General features: G+C 42.6%; 1 protein-coding gene across 1 annotated transcript; it reads right to left on the bottom strand.

Annotated features, from left to right (window-relative positions):
* Nucleotides 1–1,234: 1,234 nt before the first annotated feature.
* LOC141708972 (uncharacterized) lies at nt 1,235–2,270 on the bottom strand. Its single transcript, XM_074512845.1, has 2 exons — nt 1,740–2,270; nt 1,235–1,510 (listed from the first exon to the last, which is right to left on the bottom strand). The coding sequence occupies exons 1-2, from the start codon at nt 2,268–2,270 to the stop codon at nt 1,235–1,237; spliced, it is 807 nt and encodes a 268-aa protein (XP_074368946.1).
* Nucleotides 2,271–12,067: the final 9,797 nt, after the last annotated feature.

Genomic DNA, 12,067 nt, shown 5'->3' with positions numbered 1-12,067 from the left:
GAAGGAACTTTGTTTGAAAGTTTTATATGCCAAGCAAATAAAGCAATTTGAACAACTTCTTTCTTTTATTGATAATGCGCTCTAGTGTACAAATTACACCAGTCACATGGCTATTATACTCTGTGGGGAAATTATTTAAAAATTTTATCCTTCTATTAGTTCCAAGGTTCGTAGTCATGTATACTATCCCCCTAGGTTATGAGGAATCTATTTGCTACTAGTCTATTACATAGGAATTAATCATAGAAATGAGGGGGACAAAGCCACACCATACTGATAATACTTCCGTAAATGCTCCGTATTCCAAGCTTGGGGAATAAGTTTGCCATCCAAATCTTCCAGGCGATAGGTTCCTTTCCAAGTATAGCCTTGACCTTGTACGGTCCCTCCCAATTAGCTCCAAGCACTCCATGCTGAGCTATTTTGGTGTTTGACATGACCTTTCATAACACGAGATCCCCTACCTTGAATGGCACAGATTTTACCCTCTTATTAAAATACTTCGTGATTCCCTGCTGGTATGTAGCAAGCTTTGATTGAGAGTTCGTTCGGGCTTCATCTAGTAAATCCAAGTGGAGCCTATGGTTAAGTTATGTGCCTTCTTCAACAAACAAGTCTCTTTGCAGGGATCCAGCTCCTACCTCTACGGGAACCATAGCCTCATACCCGTAAGTCAGTAAAAATGGGGTTTCTCCTGTGGTCGATTTGGGAGTTATGTTGTAAGACCAAAGGACCATGGGCATCTCCTCTGGCCAATCTCCCTTCTTTTCTTCCAACTTAGCTTTCAAAGTATGCTTTATGATTTTATTTATGGCTTCTGTCTGACCATTGCTTTGTGGGTGATAGACTGCGGCAAAATCTTTCTTGATGTTCAAGTCTTCACAAAGCTTCCTTAGCTATTTACTATCAAACTGCTTCCCATTGTCCGAGATGAGTTTGTATGAAATACCAAACCTGTAGACTATGGAGTTGAAAATGAAGTCCTTTATCTTCTTTACTATGATCGTGGCCAGTGGCATGGCTTCCGCCCATTTAGTAAAGTAATCCACAGCCACCACGGCGTATTTCACACCCTATTTTTTTGCTAAATTAAGTATATATCAACAAGGAACCAAAAACAACAAGGGATCTACCCTATGCTCTATGACAGGCCATATATAGGGACTATCTATAACTAATCTAGAGAATATTGGAGATAGAAAGCAAGCAAAAGCAACAGAAACTGGAAAACCTACTACAAGCTATTACTAGGAATAAGATCAGGTCTACTATTTATAATTTTAGAAAACCAATTAGAGCTGTGGAGCCTAGCACAAACATCCTTGTTGATTTCGTTAAGCAATTTATTAGGACCAAGAACACCAGAGTCATGAGCTCGAGCATTTCGCTCTCTCCAAACATGATAGCAAAAAATCTGAGCAAAACAAAGAGCCACAGTGCTTTTAGGCTTGTCTGGGAGCTCAGCCAAGGTAATGAGAAAGCTAACCCAAGAGTCACCAACAATAGGAATCTACAAAGAAGATATGAGATGCCAAAATCCACTTACTATATGAGCAATGGAGAAAGATGTGGGAGTCTGTCTCTCGGCCAGAAATACACAAATAGCATTGTTGAGAATCCACAATGCCAAATCTATAGAGACGAGCTAAGGTGAGGAGTCTCCCATGACAAGAAATCCATTGATGGTGAGCATAACGGTTAATGTGTAGTTTATGCCAAACCACACAGTGTCAAGGCACCAAATCACCTTTGTACCTGATTGAGTTCCAAATTTCCCAAGTTTTAGTTTTAATGCCGTCACTACCATCCCACAATAAAAGATCAGAACCTATAGCCAAAGCTGGAGGGTCAAATGTTGATAGCCAATGCAAAAGAACAGGGTCTAGGTGATGGCTCCTTGGGTTGGCTCTCGGGAGACACCAACTGCCATTATGAATAATCGCACTAAGCTTGTCACCATGGTGCATGCCACATTGAGAAATAATAGCATAAGTCAAGATCGAAGCTAGACAAGCATTATTCCACCAAGGATCAAACCAAAGCGAGATAGACTCACCATTGCCAATACGGAAAGAAACAAACTGCAAAGCCAAAGGACGAAGCTTGAGAATTTTTTTCCATATCCAGGAACAATCAGTAGGGAGCTTGGTTGTCCAGAAATGTTTCCTTTTAAGAACAATCTTATTGACCCAAGAAACCCAAAGGGTACTAGAATTAGTAATAACTTTAAGCAAGTGACCAATAAGCTGCGCCTTGTTCCACTCGAGCATATTTTTTAAACCAAGACCCCCTCCTCTCGTGGGAGACACATTGTTTGCCAGGAAATCTTGGCACCACCTTTGTGATTAATATTACCATGCCACAAGAATCTAGTAAGGAGAGACTGGATAGTTGTATGAATGGCTCCAGGTAACAGAAAGTGGTTGCACCAAAAGGACTCGATAGCATGGATCACAGACTTGATAAGTAAAGCTCTTCCAGCCAAGGATAGAAGCAAGGTAGTACAAGAATGCAGTCTACTAGTGATTTTTGTGATTAGGGGCATGCAGTCATTCACACAGAGCTGCGAAGTAATCAAAGGAACACCAAGGAACCGAACTGGCAAGGTGCCTCAAGGGATCATTAAAGAATCAAACCAAACAGTGAAATCAGAGTCACAGTTGCATAAAAAGCTATTACTTTTGTGGATGCTAGGAGAAAGACCACTCCAAGAAGAGAATTTGGTAATAGATTCCATGATGTGCATAACAGAGTCTCGGGAACCATGGGAGAAAATAGAACATCATCGGCAAAAAATAAATGAGTGAGGCCCAACTCTTTACAACGCCAATGATACTTGAAACCTTGAGGAACTTTGTTGAGAATACTAGATAACATTTGCATGCACTAGCAAAAATATAGGGTGACATTGGGTCCCCTTGTCGAATGCCTTTAGATCCTGGAAAATACCCATGAATTACTCCATTGAGCTTGACTGAGAACCGAGTAGTGCATAGACAAGATTTGATCCAATTAATAACAATATTCAGGAAATGAAGTCTATTCAAAACACCATGATAAAATCCCAATTTAAAGAGTCAAAAGCCTTGTGTAGGTCTATTTTGAGTGCACACTTAGAGGAGCCAGTGTCCCTATCGTAGCCACGGAACAATTCTTGTGCAAGTAAAATGTTATCTAAGATAGACCTTCCCGGAATAAATGCAGATTGAGAAATATCAATAATATAAGGCATGATCAGCTTAAGCCTAGCTGCTATGATTTTCGATATGCATTTGTACATAACAGTGCAAATGGAGATAGGTCGAAAGTCACTCATAACAGTTGGGGAGGCAACCTTAGGAATAAGAGATATGAAGGTGGAGTTTGTACCTGATGGAAGAAATCCAGTCTCAAAGAAGTTCTTAACAGAAGCACATAAATCAGATCCTGTGATGCTCCAAGTAGCCAAGAAAAATTCTACATTAAAACCATCAGGCCCGGGAGCCTTGTTTTTCTTTATTTTCTTCAAGGTATGAAGAATAGTAGCATCGGTAACCGTGGCACAAAGTATGCTAGCTTGGGCCTCGGTAAGAACCTTACAACCAACAGACCCCAGTTCAATGGTAGAGTGAACAATTTCTGGCCCCAACAAATTTTTGAAGTATGAGACTGCTATGTTAGCACACGGGAGCTGACCGTGGACCATGATTCCTGAATTATCCTCAAGAGCTAACACTTTGTTATGGTTCCAGTTAGCTTTGCATTGTTGATGGAAAAAAGAATTATTCCCATCCCCAAGACCCATCCATTTCACTCTAGATTTTTGAAGATATAAAGATTCTTCCTCAACAAGAGTAACATTAAGCTTATAAATCAGGTCTTTTTCCAAAATGAGAAGAGAGGGATCTCCATTACTAAACTTACGAACCTGAATTTCCTCAAGATTAGTTCTTGCAGTCAACACATTTGAGGAGACATTGCCATGGCCCATGTTAAGCTGCCTAAGTAACATTTTGGATTCCTTCAATCGAGAAGCAAAACAAGTATAGCAAGGGCCTGGACATTGTAAGGACAAAGATTTGCTAATAACATCATGAAACCCGGGGATATCTACCATGAAGTTGAAAAACTGAAAAGGTTTGTTAAGTTTTTGAAGTTGTATTGGCTCCTCAAACAAAATTGCATTGTGGTCCATAAGCCCTCGAGGCTTGACAAAGGCATTACCCTTAGTAAAAGAATTGAACCAAGCACCATTAGCAACCATTCTGTCTAAACATCTGAACACCGGATTATTGATATGCTTGTTGGTCCAAGTAAAGATATCCCCCACTGTACGCACAGTATCAAGGCCACAATTAGCAAGATAATCTTTGAATGCTTGCATATCTGGTGTCCAATGTTCCCTACCACCAGAAATTTCACCAAGACTAGTAACACAATTAAAATCACCGAGGAGGCACCAAGGCATAGTAGTAGTAGTACTCAAAGACAAGCAATAATCCCAAAGTGGGACTCAATCTATTGCATCAATAAACGCATACACAAACGAAATCAAAATAGAGATGTTCTTCTCTAGAAAAGTAGCATTACAAGTGATTACTTGGCTAGACATAGAGTGAATAGAAATGTCTCAAATAGTTGGACTCCAACCAACCCACACACGGCCATTGTAATGATGATTGTAGTTAAAGACCCACTTCCGATCTCTACGAATTTTCTTCGAAATACCCAGAGCATTGTCACTTTTGACTTTAGTTTCTAAAACACCCATAAGATTCACTTTATTGGAAGAAATAAAATTTTGCAACTCTTTTTGATGAGGGGCTTTGTTGATGCCCCGTACATTTCAAGCTGCAAAAATCATTGTAAACGTCTAAGGCTAACTGGCTGAACAACCAATTTTTGACTCTTCTTGTGTGCTGGACTTTTCCTATTTACTACTCTGGTAAACCCATCTTCATCAATCAAGTCAGACTTAGGGGCTTTAAGTGCAATGACAACAGGGTGAGTGATAGCTTTGGGTGTTGTAGCTGCTGCATGCGCTGGGCATGCTGTGGGCACTGCAGGCGCTGCGGGTGTTGCTAGCAATGCTACTCGAGCAGCATCCTGGCTACAGCCTCTTATTCTCTTTTGGCCTGGAGATTGTGCAATAGCAGCTGCAACTGATTCAACTGTGTCAACATCTGTGCGTTTTGACGAATGATCTGTGGGGTCTAGATCTTGATTCACCAAAGGGGCTATCACCATTGACTGCTCTATCTGAGTTGCATTATTCACCAGTTCATTAGTAACTATTACCTGATCAAATTCCTCTAAGTTGTCAACATTGTCTGTGTTATCTTCCTATTCTTGGACATCTTCAAGGGTCTGGTCACCATCCAAAACCAAGTCACAACCCAAAAATTCACCAAAAACCACAGGGTTAACATCTTCATTTGCTTTATCACCAGTTGTTGCATTGCTGAGGCCATCATGTTGCGTTTGAGGTAAAACATTAGAGTCAAGAAAGTCTATTTTGTGCGGAGGTTGGTTTTTCTTAGCCACTTTAGATGCACCCTGGGCAGCTCCCCCAGGCCTATGTCGAGGGTTCGGTTTAACAGCATTAAGATTATGAGCACACCTCACAAAGGAGTGCCCAAAAGATTGACAGTGGGTACAGGAATAAGGGAGTCGTGGATAAATAATACTAACTTTGACCAGTTCATCAACACGATGCTCATCTTGAATTGGAACCCAAACATAATCCGGCCTCGGGCTAGAGTAAGATAGCATCACCTGAACAGATGCATACTTAGTAGGCTCAAACCTAGCAGTTGTATCATCAAATTTCAAAGGTAAACCTATTTCCTTGATAATGTGAGTGAGACCATCCTCGGACCAATAAGAATGTGGAACATCCTCGAGCTTAATCCAACAAGGAACTGTTTCGATAACATTTTTCTTGAATTTATTTGCTTCCATCCAAGGCATAAAATAAAGGGTTCTTCCTCCCATAACAACCGAATTAAGACCAAGAATTTCCTGCTTCGCTTTTTTAAAATTAAATTTGAAAGTAAAATAGCCCTTCGAGCTATAAAATACCCTGCTTAAACCATAATTTTTCCAGTATTTGAAAGCTTGCTCACGGAAAAAACGAAAGTCAAAACTTCCACCAATAAAATGACCTATAATGCTAGTACTCCAATTTTTTTGATCATTGGCAAGAAAATCCTTTGGTGGTCGAATTGTTGTCGAACCATCCTCATTAAATGTAATTTTTGCAGTCTCATTAGATACAGATTCCTTAGAAGGTAGACTCTTAGTTACAATAGAGCTACATGTTTTTTGGTTTTGAGCATTAACATCAATATTTGGTAAAGGTTCCGTGTGTGCACTAGACTCAATCACAGTCTGCTTTGGGACATAAACTGTAAGTATACCATTTTGCATAGAGATAGTATCATGAAGATCCTCTAACATAGGGGGACTAGTAGGGATAGTACCTTTGTCTGTTGAGCTCGAGGATTTTTTTGAGCCCCTATAAGAAGTTGCATTGCTTGGTCCAGACTCACTCCTAGTTGAACCACCCTCAAGAATCAGTCGTGTTTTATCATGGATCCTTTGTGTTGTAGTGGGAGACCAGTCACTATTCCTTGCAGCTTCAGCCAAGAAATCCTGGTAGTCGATAGCAGGAAGAGCAAGCAAAGGTGGAACTACATAATTATGCCCAATAAAATTTGAAAACTCATCTGAGTTCATACTTCCTGAATGTTCTGAGTTTCTAGACCCCATAAGAAATAGAAATAGCAAGAGAAGTAGAGATTTGAGCTTGGGAAGAAAACAAACAATGGCGGAATAGTGGAGAAGATGGACTATGATTACTATAAATGGTAAAGAAAAAGAAGGGGGAAAATAAAGTGCAATAGGTGGGAGACAAATAAGGAAAGAAAGTACACTAAAGTGTAAGGACTGTTGGATATTAGATCCATATAATAGAATGTATGCTAGGCGGGAAACTAAACATTTCTAGAGAGAAGGAAGAGCATCTCTCTCTTCACACACACCCCTTTGCTTTGGGTAACTCTCCAATAAGATCGATTTCCCACATGGTGAAAGGCCAAGGACTTGCCAATGAAGTAATATACGTTGTCGGGGCATTGGAATAATTGGCGAAATGCTGGCAACGGTCACAAGCCCGGACAAATTTGAAGGCATCTTCTTTCATAGTTGGCCAGTAATATCCTTGTCTGAGGACTTTTAATGCAAATGAACCACCCCTCAAGTGATTGTCACAAATCCCTTCGTGCACCTCCCTAAGGATATAATTTCCTTCTTCTATGTCCACGCATCATAACATGTGGTTGGTTAAATCCTCTCTTGTATAACACCCCATCATATTCAACATACTTAGCAGCTTGGTAATGAAGGCGTCGAGCCTGTAACTTGTCTTCTGGCAAAGCTCCCGTTCGAACTTGTCTTCTGGCAAAGCTCCCATTCGAATATAGTTATGAATGAGGGTCATCCAATTCTCTAGCGGGGTTTCCCGTGTCTGGAACACTTTTACCTCTGGAATACTTGGTATCTCTTGGATTCCCAAAGGAATTTGTCAAGTTGGATGCTATCCATTTGCGACCCCATCTTTGCCAAAGCATCCGCATTACTATTTTCCTCCCTTGGAACACCCTCTAGCCTGGCACTTCCAAACTTTTCCAATAGATGATGCGCACATCTCATATATAACTCCGTCCGGGGGCCCCGGGCTTGGAAACCTTCGTTGACTTGATTTACTACTAACTTAGAGTCACTCCGAGCTATCAAATTTACAACCCCCACTTTTAGAGCTATTTTCAGACCATTGATCAAGGCTTCATATTCAGCATCATTGTTGGTGACATAAAATTTGAAATGGATGGCTCTCATTAAATGATGTCCTTCTGGGGTGACTAAGACAATCATGGCGCCTGCTCCATTATTATTCACAGCCCCATCGACATGCAAGATCCACCACGGGTGTGGTAATTCTTCCCTTTCATCAACATGAGGATTTCCTTGTGAGAAAGGCTCTGCCAATACTATAGCCTTACCATCTACCTCAGAGTCAAAATCAAGTATGAAATCGGCCAGTGCCTATCCCTTTATCGTTGTGCGAGGGAATATTCTAAATCGAATTGTCCCAGCTCTATTTCCCATTTCAACATCCTTCCCGACGATTCTGGTTTATGCAGAATATATCGGAGCGGATAAGCGGTGCGGACCTCTATCCGGTGAGCTTGGAAATATGGTCTTAACTTTCGCGCCACAGGAATAAGAGCGTATACCAATTTCTCCATGCTGGTATATCTGGTTTCTGCATCCAGCAGCCTTTTGCTCACATAGTACACGAGCCATTGATGGCTTGCTTCCTCTTTTGTCAACACCATGCTGACGGAGTATTCTGAGACCGCCAAGTAAATAATCAATGTTTTTCCCTCTTCTAGCTTGGCCAACATCGCAGGATTCCCCAACTGCTCTTTGATTTTTAAAAAAGCCTTTTCACAATCCGCGGTCCACACAAAATTCTTCCCCATTCCTTTGATTTCCTTGAAGAATTCTTTGCACCTATCCGATGACTTTGATATAAATTGATTTAAAGTTGTAATCCTTCCCGTCAGACTCTGTACTTGCTTGACGCTGGAGGGAGATTTCATGTCCAACAGAGCCTTGATTTTTGTCGGGTTCGTCTCAATTCCTCGGTGGTTAACCATGAATCCCAAGAATTTTCCATATTCCACGCCAAACACACACTTCTGAGTGTTTAACCTCATCCTATATTTTCTCAGAATATGGAACATCTCAGCTAAGTCTGCGACGTGATCTTCCGCCCTCTTATATTTTACAAGCATATCGTCCACGTATACCTCCATCTTCTTCCCAATCTGCCACTTAAACATTTTGTTTACCAATCTTTGATAAGTGGCTCCGGCGTTGACCATAACAAACGGCTTCCCAATGTAGCAATAGAGTCCTCTATCAGTGATAAAAGAGGTGTGCTCCTGGTCATGCCCATATATGGGAATTTGATTATTTGGAGTATGCATCCATGAAACTGAGCAAGGCATGTCCTGCCGTGGCATCGACCAACTGGTCGATTCTTGGCAAAGGATCGCTATCCTTTGGGCATGCTTTATTCAGATCGGTGAAATCCACACATGTTCTTCATTTTCTGTTGGGCTCTTTTTCTAACACTGGATTGGCCAACCATTCTGGGTAAAAGGACTCTTGAATCAGTCCGACGTCCAAGAGCCTATCCACTTCTTCTGCCAAGGCTATAGCCCTCTCTCCGCTTATAGCCCTGCGCTTTTGTCGAACCCCTTTATGTTTGGGATAGATGTTCAAATGGCATCACTTCTGGGTCGATTCCTACGATATCAGAATGGTTCCACGCAAATACATCGAGGTTTGTCAAGAGAGATATTGAAAGACCCTCTTTCAATCTTGGCGCCAACTGAGATCCAATTCTCAAAACCTTATTTGGATCTTTTTCGTCAACAGATATTTCAATTGTGTCTTCCGCTGGCCCCATCTTTTTTGTTGGCATTAGTATTCGTGGATCTAGGTCGGGTGGATTACGATTCTCATCATTTTGTAGAGAAGGCGCATCCCCTTAGAGAGGAGCATCAACTTCTTCAGAAGGTGCTCCCTGTATCACAAGGGCATCAACTTCCTTTAAATTTTCCTAGGATAAGGGCGCACCCTCAGAGAGAGGGGCATCTACCTTATGCACATCCTGTCCGAGACTTTGCAAGACGTCAAATCTTCCTTCGAGCCGTTCCCCATTGAAATCTTCTTGGATTATGATATTTTGGGGTCCCTCTTCTTCCAACATTTCAATTCTGATTGTGTCTTCCAAGAACAACATTGCTGGAGGCAGTTCAGAGGGGCGCTCGTCCCCTTGCACGATATAGTAATTGACTCGGATTTCCTCGATTGGTTGTTCGATGCTCCTTTCTTGATCATCATCTGATGCATCTTCATTGTGACAGTCCTTCATAAAGCCCCTCATAGCTTGCCTGTAGTATTCCCGAGAGTCGTACTGAGAGCCCTTTACACTTCCCACGCCATTTGGGGTTGAAAACTTGATGGTAAGGTGGTGGATCGAAGTAATGACCCTCATCTCCCGCAGAAAAGGTCGTCCTAACATCACGTTGTGGGATGACTCTTGATTTAGAACCTTGAACTCGAGCATCTTTGTCACGAACAACGGACTTTTCCCCAAAGTACATGGCAACCGAATTGATCCCATAGCTCTAACTCCCGCGCCAGAGAAACCGTAGACCCACGAATCTTCCCCCGACATATCCCGATCAGGTAGCCCCATCTTTTAAAAGGTGTTATAGTAGAGGATGTTTGCCGAGCTTCTACTGTCTACGAAGGCCCTATGGATATTTTTGGTTCCGATCTGGATGGAGATGACCAGCGCGTCATTATGGGGGTGATGTACCTACCGGGCATCTGCTTCTCTGAAGGTGATATCCATGGATTTACCCTTGAACACTTTGGGTGGTCGAGTCTCCACCCTATGAATGTCTGTGAGAGGTCTGAACCGAGCTTCCCTGACATATCTTGCCAAGGCCCTGTTGCTGCATTCCATCTCTGGATCTCCCCCGTAAATTGTTCGGATACTGCCGTCCCTGATGAACTTATTTTCTTAGAGTTTCATTGTTCGATTCCCATGGGGCTCGCCCTCCTTCTTCCTTTACTCTGTCAGTGTTATGTCCGGATGACTCATGGTATTCGTAATACTTTTTCTTGTCTTTACTTTACCAGGATGATAGAGCCTCAGGTTTTCTAAACAGCCCTTTGTTTTTGTTCACCTCAAAGATATGCTCAATAGACGCGGTCAAAGGCGTATACCGGCTTGTTTTGTAGTCATAGTTTGAGGGAAGACTCCATTCTCTCCTAGTGGTCATGGCATTCACCTGATTTGGGCTTCGACTACTCCTTCTATACCTTGGGCTTGGAGATCTGTCTCTCTTTATTGCTTTGTTTCTCTGACTTGCTTGCGCTGCTGGTTGTACCTCTGCCAGAGATTGCTCTATGGCTTTGAACGACTATGCCAAAGCAAAGACATCCGCCAGAGTAGCTGGGTCTTTTCCTTGTAAGTACTTCCAGAAGTCCGAACCAACCCTTAGACCTGCTATCAAAAAACTTTTCAAGGCTTCGTCTGATGCCCCTCTTACGCTGGTAGATTCAGCATTGAACCTTTTAAAGTACGACGTCAAGCTTTCATTCTCCCTTTGCCTGACATTGGTGAGAGTTGAAACGGAGGGAGCATATCTCACAGCAGCTTGGAACTTGGTCAAGAACAGAGTCTTCATTTGGTCCCAGGAAGTGATTACCCCCGGCCCAAGCTTTTAAAACCATTGTTGGGCGCTTTCTCTAAAATTCGCCGCCAAGAGCCGACATTGAGCCAAGTACGGGACTTGATATACGTCCATCTCTATATTGAATCGGCCCAGGAATTCCACAGGGTCTGAACTTCCGTGGAAACGGAGATCGCTGGTAGTGTTACGGTACCCGGCTGACAACTGCGCCTCTCTTACATCCACCGAGAACGGGGAAGGAATTTCGGCCGTGGCCGTCACTCTGCCTTCCAGATGGTTAAGTAGTCTTTTCATATCACCCACATTGAAAGTCCCACACCTGGGATAGTTTGCATGTGAGGCTGCGGACCTTGGGGTTGCGGTGGAGGTACCTCTTCCCGGTTCCCACCTGGAGGGGCTTGTTGTTGGTTGGTGTTCTGGGCATCTTCTGGTATCACGATCACTTCGGGGTTTCGACCTTGATCTCCACCCAAATTTTCTCCTTGACCGCGGCCTCGAGCCATCTCGCGATAATAATTTTCCACATCCCTATGATCATCATACTCAGCAAAGTTATCGATGTCTGTTCGATTATACCAGCGCACATCAGTGCGGCCACAGTAGTTGTTGCGGTGATACCCATCTAAGTACCTACCTCGACCTCCGCCTCATCCCCTCCATTGGGGTCTTCTCCAACGGTCGCTTCCATATCCTCGACCATACCGGTTCAGTGATCTGCGGGGAAGAGCTCTCTCATTATCGCGGTG

This window comes from Apium graveolens, chromosome 1, assembly GCF_009905375.1.
Source record: "Apium graveolens cultivar Ventura chromosome 1, ASM990537v1, whole genome shotgun sequence".
Classification (NCBI taxonomy): Eukaryota; Viridiplantae; Streptophyta; class Magnoliopsida; order Apiales; family Apiaceae; genus Apium; species Apium graveolens.
This window is presented reverse-complemented; position numbering and strand designations above follow the sequence as displayed.